Source organism: Melanerpes formicivorus, unplaced genomic scaffold (genome assembly GCF_026170545.1).
Source record: "Melanerpes formicivorus ecotype bairdi unplaced genomic scaffold, bMelFor1.0.p_v2 SCAF_30, whole genome shotgun sequence".
Taxonomy (NCBI): Eukaryota; Metazoa; Chordata; class Aves; order Piciformes; family Picidae; genus Melanerpes; species Melanerpes formicivorus.
This window is the reverse complement of record NW_027142382.1, coordinates 3,541,892-3,561,482: the sequence shown is the minus strand read 5'-3', so window position 1 is coordinate 3,561,482 and position 19,591 is coordinate 3,541,892. Positions and strand designations below refer to the sequence as shown.

General features: G+C 46.7%; 1 protein-coding gene across 1 annotated transcript in view; it reads right to left on the bottom strand.

Annotated features, from left to right (window-relative positions):
• The window catches only part of TSPAN7 (tetraspanin 7), a 119,970-nt gene that overhangs the window by 13,923 nt on the left and 86,456 nt on the right, over positions 1-19,591 (bottom strand). Inside the window, exons 2-5 of the mRNA XM_068155083.1 lie at positions 7,300-7,488; positions 3,140-3,214; positions 1,607-1,702; positions 569-724 (exon numbers count right to left, since the gene is read on the bottom strand). Of these exons, the coding sequence (XP_068011184.1) occupies positions 569-724; positions 1,607-1,702; positions 3,140-3,214; positions 7,300-7,488 (516 nt within the window). The remainder of the gene's footprint in view (positions 1-568; positions 725-1,606; positions 1,703-3,139; positions 3,215-7,299; positions 7,489-19,591) is intronic.

The following is a 19,591-nucleotide window of genomic DNA, read 5'->3' as shown; positions in this document are numbered from 1 at the left end:
CTTTGGCTGTGCTATGCTTGAAGCAGCACACGTTCAAAGACTGAAGAGTTCCTGTCAATGTACCAGCCAACCACAATTCTTGTTGACAGTTACCCATGTCTCCTCTGTTTGGGGTGACAGTTAGGCATTGGCACTGAAATTACTGTTTGAATACAAGCACAAGTAAAACTTGTCCTTCTCTCCATCTAGCTAGGTCTATGTCCTCAACACATCCCCACAGCATTAAGCAGAAGAAACCTAGAAGTGCTGATCAACCTAACCCTCAATGGCAGTTGAGCATGTGGCATTCATGTGATCCTGTGCCCAGCCAGCATTGCCTCTGTGTGCAGAGCTTTACCTCAGCCTCTGCTGTGAGGAAGAGGAACAAATGCTGTTACACCTGGTCATTTGAGAAAGGCCAGCTTCAAGAATTTGAAAGCAAGTGGGGGTCAAAGCCCATCCTTACTCCAGCCCAACACAAGTTATCAGTGAACCATTTGAAATGAAATGCAATTGCAGGCAGCTAAATGCTCCACAGGTGTACTGGATGCTTTCTCAACAACTGCCTCTGGCACTACATTGCAGGTACCTTCTGGTTTACTTTAGTGGCAGCCACGGTCATGTTGCGCAGATCCTGAGTATTACAATCACTGGAGTTCATGCAACAGCTTGTAGGGATGCCATGTTTGAAGAAGTAAGGGCTGGTGCTCCAGTTGGTGTAGCTCTGAATGCCACAGCAGCTCAGCTACAAGGAATAAAGGACAGATTTTAAACAAACAAACCAGAAATAAAACTAGTCCAGAATCATCGCTGCCATTTAGTAAGCTGTTGTAGGTAAGGGGAAATCAAGAGTTAATTCATATAACACAAAGAAAAGTCCTCCAGAGGCTAGAGAGTCCCAGGGGGACAGACAGCTTGTCCCAGGATAGGGTAATCATAGGATCACAGGATGTTAGGGTTTGGAAGGGACCTCTGAAGATCACAGAGTCCAACCTCCCTGCCAGAGCAAGTCCATTGAATCTATTGCAGGTTGCACTGAAACACATCCAGGTGGGTCTTGAAAGTCTCCAGAGAAGGAGACTCTAGTGCTCTGTGACCCTCACAGTGAAGAAGTTCCTCCTCGTGTTGAGGTGGAACCTCCTGTGCTGTAGTTTATATCCATCACCCCTTGTCCTTTCACAGGGTGAAAGTGAGCAGAGCCTGTCCCCTCCCTCTTGACACCCAGCCCTCAAATATTTATATACTTTTATTAGATTCCCTCTAAGTCTTCTCCAGAATAAAAAGGCCCAGGACTCTCAGCCTCTCCTCATAAAGCAATGCTCCAGTCCCTTCATCATCCTGGTAGCTTTCCATTGGATTCTCTCCAGCAGATCCCTGTCCCTCTTGAACTGGGGAGCCCAAAACTGGATACAGTATTTCAGGTGAGGTCTCACCAGGGCAGAGTAGAGGGAGAGGAGATCCTTCCTTGATCTGCTGGACACACTGCTCTTAATGCACCCCAGGATCCCATTGGCCTGGGGTGCTTGCAGACTGAGCCAACCACGCTTCCTATTCAGTGACCAAATGCAAATGTAACCTTTGTCTCTCTTTATTTGTTAAGTTTTTTAACACCCAGTTTTAGACTTACACTTTCCTGTACGTTATCCACTGCATGGCTCCGCTCGTCGTTCTTGTTGTAATTCTGGATTGCTTCAGTGTATGTCCTAAGGAAAGTGTCCTTGATCTGTGAGGGAGAGACAAAGCACAGCCCATGTGAGGAGCGGAAAGTGTGACATCTGAAACTGCTTTTGCAGGAAGCAAATGAATTTCCTAACCTAGAAAGGCACCCAAGCTAGTCCTTCCCTCTCATTTTTAAGTGTTTTCAGAGCTGTCAGAGTTCCCTTGTAACTGTCCAGAGTCATTCCTGCTGTTCTTCAAGTGGGGTCTACTGGACATAGAAAACTACCCCAGCAAACTGCATTTTAAAAACCAGAAAATGACTTAATCTGCAAGAGAGGCATCCTTTGAAGCTTTTCCCCGAGCTTTGTTCCAGCACTAAGTCTGAAGGAGACTGTGCTTCTCTTTACTCATGGTTACCTAGTGGGAGCTGAAGCTTCTGCAGAGGTCTTGGTGACAGAAGCCAGTGGCATCAAAAGACATGAGTCACCTACCCAGGCAGCCCTCATCTCCAGCACTTACAGTGTTTGGATAACAAGAGGTCTTTCAGCTGGAGTAGGTCAGGGACATCACTGGCAATGGCACTTTGACTGGGTGGTAAAGGGGCTGGGTTAGCAGATGATCTGGGCAACCCACATGGCTGTGACCTTCACAAGATTACCTTTCTCAAAAGGGAGCAGTAGCCTGACACTGAGGCTGCTGCAGGTTAGAGCAGATAAAATGGCAACCCTCAGCAGATGCACAGGTATTTCAGGATCAAACTAAAAGCTACCCACCACTTGCCAGGGCAGACACTAGAAAAGCCTACAGCAAGGGAAATACCCTGTCAGAAGAGCAGACTAGAAAACTGTTAACACAAAGAGACAAGAAGGGTGTCTGGGTGGGGTTGTCCTGGTTCAGCACTAGTAACATGTAGCTCCATGCACTTAAAGGCAGAGACAAACCTGATTAGAGTGGATAAAGCAGAAGTGCAGCTACAAATCTAACCCATCGTGCTATTTAAAAGCTTCTTCATGTCCCAGTTTTCTACCTCATTGTGTTTCTAATCTTTCCTTAGGATAGAAACAAAATCCCATCCCCCTGGCTCACCCCAAAGAAAGATGTACAAAACATGGAGCCTGGTCTAATGCAGAGGTGCTCTCTGCCTTGCACAAACAAGCCCTTGCCCGGCTGAAGATGCTGTGTTTAAGAAAAGTATTCCATCTGTTTTGCAGCCTTCAGCATATGTAAAAAATCTTACACGATGGACACACAAAACCCGACAGCTCCGGAGTGTATTTTCGGGCAGCTGAGACCAAGAGCTTTGGCTAAATCCCTTCATTTGGAATTGCAGAAGTTTTTAAGCTCTGCCCATGTGTTTGTTGCCCGTCAGCCACATCCCTGGAGGTGTGTATGGAGCTGCCAAGCTCAGCGACCGACACATTCTCCATGCTCCAGAGCTCCTCTCAGCGGCTCCTGCTGAGGGAGGCGCTGCCGTATGCAAACTCAGCACATTTCCACCTACCTCGTGGCGAAACACAAACCCTGAAATGCCAGCCACGAGCTCAGCCAGGAACACCAGGGACAAGAACATGGCATACTGAAAAGGAAGGAGGCAAGAGAAGTCAGAACATGACAGGCTTTTGTCTCAGCACAGCTACAGCTCAGTTATCATATAAAATTTAACTTTCTGCTCTAGATACCCTCCAGAGATGCTAAGAAACCAAAGGTCTTTTGGAGATGATGCACAGGTTATTGCCTGAATATAATGTATGTGTTACTACAACTCACAAGTTGTATTGTGTAATGACTGGCTTTCCTGGCATTTCTGTTCCCACATTTCTTGGTGTTCTCATATGAATTAAAACACACTCACACGCCAGAGGTGGACCCAATTTGCTCAGATTCTGAACTCCCAGTAAGGAATACAGACTCTTCATGTTTGCCTGGCACTCTGCTAAAGCAAATAAGCTTCTCCAGGTGTTTTGGTTGGAGTTTACCTGTCTCCCTGCTGGACTGGGATTTGCTGTCTGATTCCTGAGGTTTCTCCAATGGATGAAATGAACCAGTGATGTCACTGGCAATTTTATCATGTAATACTAGGTAGATGCCTCAAACACTTTGCTAAGCCAAGGTCCATGTTTGGCCTTCGGAGAAGCATTTGGATCTGGAGCTAAATAAGCCTTGAATATGCTTTCAGTGTAAACTATTTGTATTAGGTTTGTTTGGCAAGGTTTTGGTAGTGCTGAAGCTACAGGGGTGGTTTCTGTGAGAAGCTGCTAGAAGCTTTCCCCACGTTTGATAGAGTCAATGCCAGTCAGCTCCAAGACAGACCCACCACTGGGCAAGGCAAAGCCCTTCAGGGACAGTGGTAGCACCTCTGTCATAATGTATGTAAGAGGAGGGATAAAAATGATGAGAAACAGTTGCTGGGATAGAGACCATGTGAGCCAAACAACCCTGCAGACACCAAGGTCAGTGAAGAAGGAGGGGGAGGAGGTGCTCCAGGCACTGGAGCAGATATTCCCCTGCAGCCTGTGGTGAAGACCGTGGTGAGGCAGGCTGTCCCCCTACAGCCCATGGAGGTTAACAGTGGTGCAGACATCCACCTGCAGCCCATGGAAGATCCCATAGCAGGCTCTTTGCAGGACCTGTAGACCCATGGAGATGAAAGCCCACACTGGAGAGGTTTGCTGGCAGGACCTGTAGCCCTGTGGGAACCCACACTGGTGCAGGCCGTTTGTGAAGACCTTCATGCCATGGAAGAGACCCATGCTGGAGCAGTTTGTGAAGAACTCCAGCCTGTGGGAAGGACTCACGTCAGAGAAGTTCATTGAGGACTGTCACCCATGGGAGGGGCCCCATGCTGGAACAGGGGAAGAGTGTGATGAGTCCTCCCCCTGGGGAGGAAGGAGCAGCAGAAGTAACAAGTGATGAGCCGACCATGGCACCCATTCCCCATCCCCCTCTGCCACTGGAGTGGGGGAGGCAGAGAATTCAGGAGCAAAGTTAAGCCCAGGAAAAAGGGAGGGGTGGAGGGAGGGTGTTTATAGGTTTAGCTTTATATTTCTCATGACCTGACTCTGATTTGGTGGGCAATAAATTACACTGATTTTTCCACAAGTCTGTTTTACCAACAGTGATAACCAGAGAGCGATCCCTCCTTGTCCTTATCTCAACACAAAAGCCTTTTGCTATATTTTCTCTCCCATGTCCGGTTGAGGAGGGGAGCGATAAAGTCACTTGGGTGGACACTTGGCAGCCAGCCAGGGTCTGCTATGAAAAATAATAAATCTGCAGATTTATCAGCATAATAAATAATACATCAGCAGAAATAAAGAAGGTAAAGGAAAAAACATTGGATCCCAGCAAAGTGGGGTGGTAGGCTTCATTGTCTGGTGTGAACATCTTAAGGGGTCCCACAAGAAAGCTGGGGAGGGACTTTTGAGGGTGTCAGACAACGATAGGACTAGGGGGAATGGAACAAAACTAGAAATGGGTAGATTCAGATTGGATGTTAGGAAGAAGTTCTTCCCCATGAGGGTGGTGAGACACTGGAACAGGTTGCCCAGGGAGGTGGTAGAAGCCTCATCCCTGGAGGTTTTTAAGGCCAGGCTGGATGTGGCTCTGAGCAACCTGATCTAGTGTGAGGTGTCCCTGCCCATGGCAGAGGGGCTGGAACTAGATGCTCCTTGAGGTCTCTTCCAACCCTAACAATTCTATGATTCTATGATTACCTTTTTTCTCCAAGTGCTAAATAACAGTTAATTAAAAAGGAAGCATCAAATTCAGTCCTATCAGAATTTAGTGGGGAAAAAAGATAAATTTGGTTTTAATGCATGGTCGTAGGAGAAGAAAGGACAACAAGGAAGGCAGAACTAGAAAAATCAATCTCTCCAATTAATGTAGCTGTAAGCTCCCTGCTTGTTCTGTTCAGGAGAGACAGTTTTGCAGTATTTCTTACCTGTACAATGAGAATAAAACCATTTTCTTGGAAGAGCACACACAACGGTCGGCATACCTTTAAAACGGTGACATGACTTACAGAGCAACTAGTAGAGCTTGATTTCCCATGGATTTATATCATCACTCACCTTCATCCCTTTCCCATCTGGACTGCAGTAACCCCAATATCACCAGCAAGAGACAGCAGCAGTGCAGCTATGACAGTGCTAGGTACATGCCAAGTGACAATGAGCAGATGCCTGCCGAGGGATTTGCAGCTGCTACCTCACCCTTCCTGGGCCATCAGCAGTGGAAATTAACTCTCCTTAGGATGTCCTTTTAAAAAACTTTGGTTCAAACTGGACAAGAATTATCCCATCTCCTTAAAAATCAGCCCCAAAATATTGTAGCAGGAGATGCATTGTGCTGTCAATCCCTTTTCCTTTATCTCAGTGCTTCACAAGTGCTATTTCCTCACTTCAAATCATTACATACATAGGATTGTGCTCCTGAATATTTCCAGCAACATCATTTGCCATATAGGTTTGCTTCAGTTATAGTTACTTTGCATTTTAAGGTGGGCTGGAAGACTCAGAACAGACAAACATAGAGGGGGAGAAGTAAAACTGGACTCAGGGACAGCTGTTGTACCTCTGCTTAGCGTACTTGAGCCCATCATGCATTTATGATGAGGACAAACATACCATACAGAGCTTGGTTTTCTGGGCTTGTCTTGTTTTGTTCTAGTGAAAGTTAGAAGAAAAAGAAAGGCTGGTGTGCTTTTATAGAATCATAGAATGGTTTGGGTTGGAAAGGACCCCTACAGGTCATTTAGTCCAACCCCCCTGCAGTCATCAGGGACATATGCAACTAGATCAGATTGCTCAGGCTTTGTCAAGCCTGACCTTGAATATCACCAGGGATGGGGCCTCAACTACCTCCCACGGGGACCTGTTTCAGTGTTCCACCACCCTCACAGTAAAGAGCTTGTTCTTAACATCCAATCTAAATCTGCTCTTCTCTAGTTTGAAGCCATTGCCCCTTGTCCTATCACTACAGGCCTTTGGAAACAATTTCTCTCCATCCTTCTTTAGCCTGCCTTCAGGTACTGGAGGGACACTATTAGGTCTCCCTGGAGTCTTTTCTTCTCCAGGCTGAACCACCCTAGCTCCCCCTGCCTGTGCTTGCAACAGAGGTGTTCCAACCCCCTGATCTTTTTCATGGCCCTCCTCTGGACCCACTCCATTGGGTCCACGTCCTTCCTGTATTTTTAGAAGACAGCAACTAACTTTTCTATAGACTTCAAATCAGAGTATTAAAATGGCCCTTTAAAAATACACTTCCAGTGAATTTCCCATTTATGGTGATTAGGGTATTTTTGAGATTGGAAATACACTTATCAACTGGTTCACAGGAAAACAGAACAATAGTAGAACTCCTCACAGAGTAATTCATCAGATGTATTTCACCCTGCTGCCAACCACACATGGGCTTGTGGGAGAAAAATTCATTCATACTCAACCAACAACTGGCTTTGGCAAGGAGGTTTTTCTCTCCTTCTTTGTCCAAAAGACACACATGCTGAACATTAAGATAATAAAATCTGGCTTATGTGCCTGAAGAAACATGTTAACATCTGGTGAAGCTTGGCAAGGGCTGGGGGGACTGGGGGGGGTGGGGTGGGGGGGAATCCCAGGCCATCAACAAAACCTCTTGCTTAAGGCTCTCTGGCATGCTTACCAGTTTCAGCATCCATGGGCTGCCGCGACAAGTGGCGAAGCAGCCGAAAAGCCCGAAGACGATGATTGTGGTACCCGTCCCGATGAGCACATAAGGGGCATTGGTGGAGTTCTCAGCGATGAGAGAGATGTATGTGCCAAGGGTAAGCTTGCCCCAGACGCCAACCGCGAGAAGGATAACGCCTGTGATCTGCAAAGCAAGAGGAGAAAGGCATTGTAGGATTGTTAGGGTTGGAAGGGACCTCAAGGAGCATCTAGTTCCAACCCCCCTGCCGTGGGCAGGGACACCTCACACTGGATCAGGTTGCTCAGAGCCACATCCAGCCTGGCCTTAAGAGCCTCCAGGGATAGGGCTTCCCCCACCTTCCTGGGCATCCTGTCAGGAGCTACCAGGGAAGGCATCCAAATTCAGTACATGCTGCTCCTTGAAGAGATTCACTGCTGCTGTTGTCTTGGCAGAAGAAAGCCTCAAGACTTTTTACTAACTCCAGAGGGATGGACAGAGAAAATTAATTTCTAGCATCTGGAGATGTTACATTAAGACTGCCACCAGAGGACAGACATCTAGGACTAATCATTGCAAAGCTGATGATTGCCAAGGGAGGATGCAGCATACCATCTGCAGGAACAAGCTCTCTGCTCCTACAGTGCACTGAGAGGTGGCCAACTCCATCACTCTTACCAGAAGCTGACAATAACTGCTGCCACCTCACACCTCCTGAGATTTGTCACAAAAAATACCTGAACCACAAAAATCTGCTGCTTGATGTCCTGTCTTTCTTAAAGACAAAGTTTCAGCAACATGAGCATCCCATGCAATACATTACTTGTGCAAGTGACCCCCACCCCCGGCTGTGCAGCTGCTTGCCCCCCTGATACAGGGTAGGAGGACAGCAGTGGGTCCTGGGAGCACACAGCCTCTCTTGACCAAGGCACCCAGGCAGAGAATGCTATGCTGCAGAGCAGCCAGGGGGAGCAAGCTCCCAGCATCAGTGGGGACGCAAGGGAAGCCCACGGTGTGCTGCATGCTGACATCAAGCGGTGACCACAGCAGATCACCATCTGCTGATTGTCACCCGATGCTGTCATGCCTGCTACAAGACTACACACGTAGCTCCTTCTCACAGCAAGACCAAAGGTGGGACATGAAGGGCCAGCTCTGCAAATGCTTTCTGAATTCCACACCCCCCCACCCCCCCCCCAAGTCAAAGTAGCTCCTCCAGGCCACTGCGGAGGGACAGCAGCAGAAGAAACAGTCTTGACAGCATTTTGCTGTTTCCTTTACAAGTTTCCTCTTGTGAGTATCTTTACACTGCTATGAAATCTTGACATTCAAATCTGTTACACCAGGGCTGCCCTGCAGTTGTTCTTTGAGGGGATCTTTGTTCACAGTTGTGTTGCACCTAAAAAAATCCCCGCTGAGCGATGCTGTAAGATCTTTCAGCTACTTTTCATACGTTGAAAGCCTTCCTGAAGGAAGGAAGAAAGAAAAGGAAAACAGCTTTTGGGCTTTTTCACCTAGGATGCCTCAAAAAAAGGACTATGCAGGGTGCAGCCCCATCACTGTCTTCCCACTGTGCCTTTCCACCATTCTGCTGCTTCATGCTGGCAAGCAAAGGAGCTCGTCCTCTGCTCGACCTGTGCTTGCGGTTGTGGCAGCAAGCAGTGGTCTGGCACAGCACTTCTCTCTCTCCAGAAGGGGAACTGTGTTCAGCAGACCTGCTGAATAAACAGAGCCACCTAAGGAAAACACCAGGAGGAGGAAGGACACAAAACAGATGTTCTAAAGAAAGATAGAGGGGAAGGGATGCAGGACAAAGAGAAGAAACAAACAAACAAAACAAACCAAAAACAAACCAACCAACCACAAAAAAAAAAGAGAGAAACAGAAGAAGAGACCAGGCAGATAAAAGCAAATTAGTGTGTCCTCAGAGAGAGAACATCCTTACTATACCAGAAAGAAAATATCACCTGGCAATTTTGCTACTTCGCTTCTCATTCCCTTCCTTCCCCCACACCTCCCATGTCTGTGACGAAGACATGCTGCCACCTGGCTCCCACTCAGAGGGCACAGGAGTGCAGCACTGCCAGGGAAACACATCACATCCCTCAGGATTAGCAGAGATTTCTACTCTCCTGCCTATGGCTCTGGTAGGAATAATCCAACTCCTGTCCATCTTTCAGAGCAGCTGCATGAAAAGTGCTGATTCTTTGCTCTTGTATTCCACCAGCTAAGAGCTGAACATAACAAATCACCAGATCGTTTACCTACCCAGAGGCATCAAACACTTCTGCTGAGTCTGGTCCCATCCACACACAAAACTATCCTCACCTCTGTCCCTCTTCTCCTTAACAAGAGCTTTTTCAGAGGGTGCAGACTAATCAGCAAAGTCCAAAAGAGAGCTGTGAGGGCCTTGGAAATCAAAGAATAACTTTTGGGGGTTTTGCCTCCAGTTTGACAAAGGGCTGGTTTCTGTGCCTGAGCTGCTGGAATTTTTACCACTGTCCCCAGAGAGACATAAAAGAAGCCTTCACAGCCACAATGAACAAACTGCCTCACATTTGAAAGAGAACTCATGCCTCGTAGTAAAAAGCATTTTTAGTCAGCTGTTTGACACAATTCCTAACCCTTTACTGTGCACTTTGAGAGTTTAGTTTCTCCCTGTCTCAGAGGGGTCTATCCAAATTTACAGTACACACAGACTTTGGAGAAAGGACTCTGTGGTTTATTCCCCTCCTTCAGACTTTGGAAAAAGGTCTCTGTGGTTTATTTCCCTCCTTCTTCTTAATAGAGCTCTGATTTACATGGATTTAAAGAAATCCCTCGGTTCACAGGGAGGTCTAAACCCCTGGCAAGCTTGCACCGTGCAGAATGCTTGCACAAAGACATGCTGCAGATGCTTCCTGGGTTGCAGCAGTGCCCACTGCAATTTTGCTAAGGAAAAGGAATAACCAGAAGAGTTCCCTGCAAACCTTTTCATGACCTATTCATAGCAGTGGCATGACTAGCACCCACTTCTACCCTAAGGCAAACCTTGTTTCCTTAAGTTTCAAGACATGCCTTTTATCCCTATCTCTCTGCTCCATCACACAATCAAAGGAACAATCAAGGTACTGGCTTAGTTTGGGGTCTAGGTTTGTTTTCTTTAAAAGCAGGAGAGACAAGGACAGATGGAAGACAGCACTGGCCTGAAAACAAGGCAGCAGGAATACACATTGCTACACACATCTGCTCTTACTCTGTCTCTTGTCTCAACAGGCTGTGGAAGTTACTTCGACATGGTTGTACCTGAATGAAGCAATTCCTTCTTTTGACCTGCAACCACCATACCTCTGTGCCCAGTGTGACCTGTGGGTCAGGCCCAATAAGTGATACGGGTCCGTTTGCACCTGAAAGGTGTGAAAGGAAACTCAGAGCACCTCCTACAGTGCAGTCTTCTCTTATAGTCTTTCTCACTCCCATCCCAATTTTATGTGTCTGTTCAGATCATGATCGTATAATTAAGTGGCAAAATGGGAAGTGATTAGGAAATCATGGAGATAAGCAGATAGATATGTGGCTATGATCAATACATCTTCTCCTGGAGTCACACAGAACATTTCAGATATCCTGGCTGTCAGAGGAGAGTGTCCACAAGGCTGCGGAGTTTTTTGGTGCTCTTTTCCCAACTTTCAGCATTATCAGAAAGCCATTTCATCGTGAACTTCATCAAAGGGAGATCCTGTCATCCTTACAAAAATCCACAGTGCTGGAAGCCCGTAGGCTTAGGTTTCCTCATCCAGGAAACTCTAGATGTAGCATGCAATAAAACATTATTAGGCCTGCCCTTTGTTTAGGTCAACCATTTTAAAGGTTAAAATAAAACCCAACAAAGGAGATATCCAAGAAGGGCAAGGATTGTAAAGTCTAAACACAGCTAGAAATTGCACTATTTAGCTCTAGCAGGTCTCATATTTCATTGTGTCTGACCTCAGGCTTGGCAAACATACCTTAAAAACTCCTAACTGAAAAAAATGGTAGGAAATGAAGCAGGTAGGCCATCTGCTTATTTTCTAAGAAAAACTCCACTGAAATCATGATGTTCCAATGGAGTGTTCTAATCCAGATGAACTGGCATGTTCTGGCTTAAAAACAATTAAAAATCTGGGGAAAAAGCAAAACATAACAACACAAAAACCCACAAGCCAGCCAGCTCTACCAAGGATCTCTTGGCTCTGGCTACATGCATCATGTCCAAACCTCACTGGCTTCCCAAGCACCATTATCACAAGATCACAGAATCACTCAGGTTGGATAAGATCCTTGGGATCCTCCAGTCCAACCATTAACCCTACTCTACAAAGTTCACCCCAAGCACCACATCTAAATGACCTTTGAACACATCCAGGTTTGGTGACACAGCCACCTCTCTGGGCAGCTCATTCCAATGCCTGACCACTCTTCCTGTAATTTTTTTTTCCTAATGTTGAGTCTAAACCTCCCCTGTTGCAGTTTAAGGCCATTCCTTATTGTTCTATGTCTAATTACTCATGAGAAGAGACCAGCACCAGCCACTCTACGACGTCCTTTCAGGTAGTCCTCTTTTCCAAACTAAACAGACCCAGATCCTTCAGTTGGTCTTCATAAGATTTATTCTCGAGGCCATTCACAGCTTCATTGCCCTCCTCTGCACTGGCTCCAGCACCTCTACATCCCTCCTGTATTGAGGCACCCAAAACTGGACACAATTGTCAAGGTGTGGCCTCACCAGAGCTGAGTACAAGGGGACAATCACTTCCCTGCTCCTGCTGGACACAGCATTTCTAATACAAGCCAGGATGCCATTGGCTTTCTTGGCCACCTGGGCACACTGCTGACTCATATTCAGCTGCTTGACCCTTTCTGATGGGCAGCTTTCCAGCCACACTTCCCCAAGCCTGCAGTGCAGCACAGAGTTGTTATAGCCCAAAGTGCAGGACCTTGTTGAAGCTCATCCTGTTAACATTGCTCCTTCTGCTCCTTCTCAGCTAACATCTCTGTGTATCACACATTTGCTCTCACACCTGAATAAGATGGGGTTTGTGAGTATGACAGCAAGACTACATGCATAAAGCAGCAAAGCATGTCTCCTGGCTTCTCCTCAAGCACTTCACCACAGTCACATCCCACCAGCCACTGATTTCAGTCAACAGCAAGCTTTCTACCTCTCTTGCCTTCCTCCCATGTTAGTAAAGATGTTATCCGCAGCATTGCCCCCAGGTCTGGAGCTGATTGGATGTGCTGATAAAGTAAACATGCTACAGGCAGGCAGGTCTAACTTCACCTGTCCGATAAACCATTTGCTTTTAAGAGACACACAGGCAGTGTTAATGCAAGGGCATGGACAGCAGCTTTAGAGGAGGCAGGGAGAATGATATTCTGGCAATGCTGGGCATTGCTGAAAGCAAAAGTGGTGCTAAACACAGGCAGTTTCTCAATAAAGGCCAGCAGAAAAATCTCTATGAATTTCTTGTTTCAATAGTGCCAGGACAAAGACTAAACTATCAACCCCCTCCTTCCAGGTAACGGAGAATAACTTCTGAAAGTGCACTATCTTTAGTTCTGTCAGAACTAGACCAGGAAACATGATGTATTCCTTTAAACTGAATGAGTGCTAGAATCTTAACTGTCTCTCTTGTCTCCATACCCCAAATCTCACAGGTAGCACGGTATAAAGCAAGCTGCTGCCTTAAATTGAGATAGGAGATATGAAAGCTACTACATCTCAACAGTTCAACAAGGGTAAGTGCAGGGTCCTGCACTTTGGCCACAACAACCCCGTGCAGTGCTACAGAGTGGGGGATGAGTGGCTGGATAGTGGCCTGGCTGAGAGGGACCTGACAGTGCTGGTTGACAGCAGTTGAATGTGAGCCAGCTATGTGCCCAGGGGACATGGAAGGCCAATGGCATCCTGGCCTGTACCAGGAATAGTGTGGCCAGCAGGACGAGGGGTGGAATTCTGCCCCTGTACTTGGCACTGGTGAGACCTCAACTCGAGCACTGTAGGTGGTTCTGGGTCACTCACTTCAGGAAGGATATTGAGGTGCTGCTGAGGGGGCTGGAAGAAAAGTGTGATGAGGAAAGTCTGAGGGTTGTTCATCCTGGAGGAGACTTACAGGGGACCATGTCACTCTACAACTACTTAAAAGGAAGTTGTAGTCAGGTGGGGGTCAGGCTCTTCCCCCAGGCAATTAGTGACAGGACAAGAGGGCATGGTATGAAGCTGCACCAGGGGAGGTTTAGGTTGGATATTAGGAAACACTTCCTCACAGAAAGGCTGATTAGGCACTGGAATGGACTGCCCAGGGAGGTGGTGGTGTCACTATCACTGGGGGTCTTTAAGAAAAGATTGGATGTGGCACTTGGTGGCATGGTTTAGCTGATGTGGTGGTGTTAGGTCATAGCCTGGACTTGATGATCTCAGAGGTCCTTTCCAGCCTCAATACTTCTGTGATTCTATGAATCTATGATCTCATATCAACAGAGATTCATTCAAGAGCTCCAGAGGAACTAATTTACATGCATGGCTTCCCTATGGGACATTAAAAGTTTATCATTTTCAAAGGTGAAGATCAATGTGCAGCAGTAATTGCAAGGTTTTTGCCTACGTAAAGAATGTCCTCCTGTTCCTTACAGATGTCAGCTATTTTGACTCCTAAGCTCTAGCAAAGTATAACTTGGAAGGCAACCCTGACTGAGCAATCCCTACTGTGTCCAAAAGCAGCAGGAAGAGCTCAGCAATTCCCTGAAGCAGTTCTTTATTCATAAAACTGAGAGGCAGGAGGGCACCTTCATTAATCAGGATTTCATTGAAGGTATCATTTTTCTATTTCATATTTGCAACCTTGCTAAATGAAGATGTGTGCAACTTACAAAAAGGAGATCCAAAGCAGCAGCAAAGAGTCAGATGTAAGGAAAATACCCATGTGGCTGCTATTTTCAGCTCCTCAGCTCCAGTACTTCCTTTTCCAAACACCAGCCTCCTTGCATTTTGGTAGAGTTATGCTGTCTCTGAACAGTTCAACTTCAGTCTTACCCTCAAATAGGCTAAAGAAAGACTGTACATAAAATGGGTGAAGCCAGGGGAAGGCAGGCAAGAACTGATGCAATCCATCTCAGCTGAAGCTGGAAGGTCTAGCAGTAGGTTTAGCAGGCTGTGAGGAAACAAGACAGGACCGAGGCACACAGCTAATTAGATCTACCAGAACATTTCCCCACAGGCAGGAAACTTTTCTCACAAAGAAAATAGTTGACCTTGACAACATCCAGAACAAATCTTGCTTTAAAAGCATGTCCAGAGAGGCTTAAAAATAACTGGCCTACCTCTGAAAATTTTATAACTTTCCCAAAATAGGCAAGGGATCATATTCAAAATGTTCCTGCCTTGCAGCCCTGCCAGGCAATGGGAGTGGCTGGCTCTGAATCTTCTCCTGTCTCAGCTTCTGGGCTCTCACCAGGCAGGCAGGGAACTAAAACAATCATGTATCTTCCTTTGAGCTTCAATGTTAGCTCTTCAGAGGATTGAGCAAAGCAATAAGGAAAGATATGATGCAACATGGAGGTGGTTATAAGACAGAAACACAGATATTCTCACATCTGGTGATCCTGACTACATCTACAAACCCTAGAGTTACCTTTTGCACAGTACAGACCTCTGCTGGAGCTAGTAAGAAATGAAGATGTCATGATCTGTATCCCTGGAAGAAGGCAACTTGTTCATGTACTTACCTCCTCTTTGGGGAAGAAAAGGGAAATAAAATGATGCACATTGACAGAAATAAGTCAAACACGAACCCATCACCCAGGATGTAGTGACCAATGGTACTGCCAAGCATTTCCATTAAAGATGCCTTACAAAAATAAAGGAACGAGAGGGAGGGAGGGAGGAAAGGAGGAAGAAAGGAATGAAAAAGGGAGGGAGGAAGGGAGGGAGGCAGGAAGGAAGGCAGGAAGGCAGGAAGTAAGGAAGGAATGAAGGAAGGAAAGGAAGAAAGGAAGAAAAAGGAAGGAAGGAAGGAAGGAAGGAAGGAAGGAAGGAAGGAAGGAAGGAAGGAAGGAAGGAAGGAAGGAAGGAAGGAAGGAAGGAAGGAAGGAAGGAAGGAAGGAAGGAAGGAAGGAAGGAAGGAAGGAAGGAAGGAAGGAAGGAAGGAAGGAAGGAAGGAAGGAAGGAAGGAAGGAAGGAAGGAAGGAAGGAAGGAAGGAAGGAAGGAAGGAAGGAAGGAAGGAAGGAAAGAAGGAAGGAAGGAAGGAAGGAAGGAAAGAAGGAAGGAAGGAAGGAAGGAAAGAAGGAAGGAAGGAAGGAAGGAAGGAAGGGAATAAAAGAGAGAAAGAAAGACATTTTGACGACAGACAAATTAATGTTTCTGGTAAAATTTCCTAGCCTGTTTTGAAACTCTGCTATAATTACACTCTACTCAGTGAAGACTCTACTCAAAAAAAAAAGTTGCAAACTCATTAATAACCATTTCTGGGCTATTTGCCAACCTCAAACTGTAGAGGTCACTGTGTTAGGAGAAAACACCTTCAATAGCTATTCTGGTATGTAATTGCTCTAGCATCTTCCATCCCTGACTTCACCACTTCTAAATACTTCCCGCACTACCTGGTCATTTAATAAACAGCAGAGAAGAATCACAGAATCACAGACTGTTAGCGGCTGGAAGGGACCTCAAAAGATTGTCCAGTCCAACCCCCTGCCAGAGCAGGATCTCAACACATCCAGGTGGGTTTTGAAAGTCTCAAGAGAAGGAGTCTCCACAACCTCTCTGCACAGCCTGTTCCAGTGCTCTAACAACCTTCACAGTGAAAAAGATTGTCCTTACATTTTTAAGGAACCTCCTGTGCTCCAGCTTGCACCCATTACCCTTTGTCCTGTCACTGGACATCACTGAGCATAAACATTAATGAGGTCACTCCTCAATCTCCTCTTCTCCACACTAAAGAGACCCAGTTCCCTCAGCCTTTCCTCATAAGGATGAGGGATGCTGCAGGATGAAGACTTGGATATGGCCCAAGAAGTCCTATAAGCACTAAAAAAGAGTGCAGTCAGTGCACACAAACACATGAACTTGAAAACACTCCTGTAGCATGGCTCACAGTATCATAGTATCAGTCAGAGTTGGAAGGGATCACAGGGATCATCTAGTTCCAACCCCCCTGCTATGGGCAGGGACACCCCACACTAGATCAGGCTGGCCAGAGCCTCATCCAGCCTGGGCTTAAACACCTCCAGGGACGGGGCCTCGACCACCTCCCTGGACAACCCATTCCAGGGCTTCACCACTCTCATGGGGAAGAACTTCCTCCTCACATCCAGCCTGAATCTCCCCACCTCCAGCTTCATTCCATTCCCCCTAGTCCTATCACTACCTGAGATCCTGAGCAGTCCTTCCCCAGCCTTCCTGTAGGCCCCCTTCAGATACTGGAAGGCCACAATGAGGTCACCTCTGAGCCTTCTCTTCTGCAGACTGAACAGCCCCAACTCCTTCAGTCTGTCCTCGTAGCTCAAAGCTAATAATTTCTTGCTAATACCTATTCTTATAAGGAAGTCATTAATTACATGCCACTTGGAGGAAAAAATAATGAGATTTAGTACCTGATCTCCATCCTAAGACCACACAGATAATGAATAGTTATAATAAGCACTCAAACTCTTATGGTGAAAACTCAGCTTCATTACACTTTGCACTGACAGAAAAATACTTGGAAATCTTGACAAAATGAAGTCCTTCCTCATGAGGCTTGTGCTTATTTTTATACAAGACCCTTCATCAAATGAGAGAAAACATTCTGGTTTACACTTCGGTCAACAGTGGCTCTATTAATTGATGTATCTTTTAAGTCAGCTGCAGACAAGGCCGTGGTCATCTCTGGATAAAAACAAAAGGCAAAAATACTGCATTTCTGCTGGGAACTTTCAGACCTAATGTCTTGAAATGTAGCTTTAAGTATGCATGGCTGAACGTCGAAGGAAAAGGAACTTACAGTTTGGAGACATCAAAAGCAGCATCCCACTCCACAAGCTAAAGTGCATCATTAGAGAAAGGAGGTGCCTTCAGAACTCATTCTGAGCTGGGGGAGCAGGGTTTAGAGCCCTGCAGCCATTTGTGCTTGCTGAATACTGATCCCATGTGCGTGCTACAGCTCCTAGGTGTGTCGGTTGTGGCCACTTGTGAAGAAGCTGCATGGTGGCCTGTGGACACCAGAACAGAAAGCAGACTGACTGGGGGAAAGCCTGCTTTGAACTGAGCTTGTGGGGCACAGGATGTTTTCAGTGAGCAGCTGGACACCTTCTGCTTTAACCTGCCTAGCAGCTCTATAGAGCTGCAGCCTGCCTGAGGCAGAATCATGCACTTTAAATGAGTGGATAGCCACAGGTCATCTGTTTGTCCAAGCCATGATGGAAACAAAACCAGTTCCCCTCATTCACACCTCCTCTGTTGAGCTGTGGTTGGAGATGGCAGGCAGCCATAGCCTCCCTGGGTCTTCTCTGGAGACTTTCAAGATCCATCTGGATGCATTCCTGTGCGACCTGTGCTGGATTCTATGGTCCTGCTCTGGCAGAGGTTTGGACTTGATTATCTTCGAAGGTACCTTCCAACTCCTAACATCCTGTGATCCTATGACCCCTTGTCACAAATTGGGCTCACAGAGATCAGTTTTTCAAGGGCCAGAAGCGGGGCAAAGGCTAAAGCACAAAGCCAGGGTGAAGAATGTTGCTTGCGCTTGACATTGCACCAGTGGGTGTTTCACATTCCTTGTCTCCATCCCCTTCCAAGAGATCCATGATGACAGGAAGGCCAACCATGGAGACCTGATGCAACATTAAGGCTGCATCTTTGTAGCATGCATTTGGCCAACCCACCTCCTGGACACTCTGCAATGCTGCAGCTACATTGTGGAAACTTGATCTGCAGCTGAGCTGGTCATTCCCCATTTTTCCTTCTGAATATCCTCCTTCTATTGTGTATTTACTCTGAAGAGGGCCTATTCTGTCTGGTATTTGGCTATGGATCTCCTCTTGCTACCAAAGTGTGGATGTGGCTTATCCATGAATGTCATCCAAACTCACAGTATTCAAGGAGTGTTCACCATACTGCACTTGAATTTCAGCACAGCAAACAGCTAATGGTGGGGAAAACAGAGATGGTGTTCCTGTATGTGACAACAGGAAAAATAAACCTTCTGGGACTCAGATGAAACATAATTAAAACCAGTTCAGGCAGGCTTTGAGATGGGAGGGGTCAAGAGGAGGCAATGAAGTCACCATCTTGATTTGACAGAGGGCAGAGCAGACACAGAGGAGTCCAGGTCTGGTATCCTTGGTATGGATGAACAGAGAAAGAAGAGCATCCCACCTCAGCCATCACCCCCAGTTAGTGCCTATTTTACCAGAAAAGACTTTTGTTTACATCTGCCACTATCAAAGATGAGAGTGTGCACCTCTCCTTCTACTGCTTTTGGGCGACACAGTGACTGGCAGATGAGAGCATTTACACAGAGTGTACAAGGCACTGTCAGGATGGACCATTCTAGATGACAGGAGGACTCTCTTCTCCAGGGGCGCATCACAGGATAACTGTGTCCCTCTTCAGGCTCTGCCTTTATGCTGTTCATTGATGGGCTTCAAGAGATGGAGCAATTTTATGACACCAAGTTGGGAGCAGGTGTTGTTCTATTAGAGGGTAGAAGGGCTCTGCAGATTGACCTTGACAGGCTGGGCAGAGTCCAAGGGCATGACATTTAACACAGCTAAGTGCAAGGTTCTACACATTGGCCACAACAACCCCATGCAGTGCTACAGGCTGGGGTCAGAGTGGCTGGAGAGCAGCTAGGCAGAAAGGGACCTGGAGGTGCTAATTGACAGCAGGCTGAACATGAGCCAGCAGCATGCCCAGGTGGCCAAGAAGGCCAATGGCATCCTGGCCTGGATCAGGAATAGTGTGGCCAGCAGGAGCAGGGAAGTCATTTTGCCCCTGTGCACTGCACTTGGTTAGGCCACACCTTAAGTATTGTGTCCAGTTCTGGGCTCCTCAATTCAAGAAAGATGTTCAGTTAAACAAAGCTGGTGAGAGGTCTGGAGCACAAGGAGAGGCTGAGGGAGCTGGGGTTGTTTAGCCTGGAGAAGAGGAGGCTCAGGGGAGATCTTATTGCCATCTACAACTGCCTGAAGGGAGTTTGTAGCCAGGTGGGGATCTGCCTCTTCTCCCAGGCAACCAGCACCAGAACAAGAGGACACAGTCTCAAGCTGCACCAGGGGAGGTTTAGGCTGGAT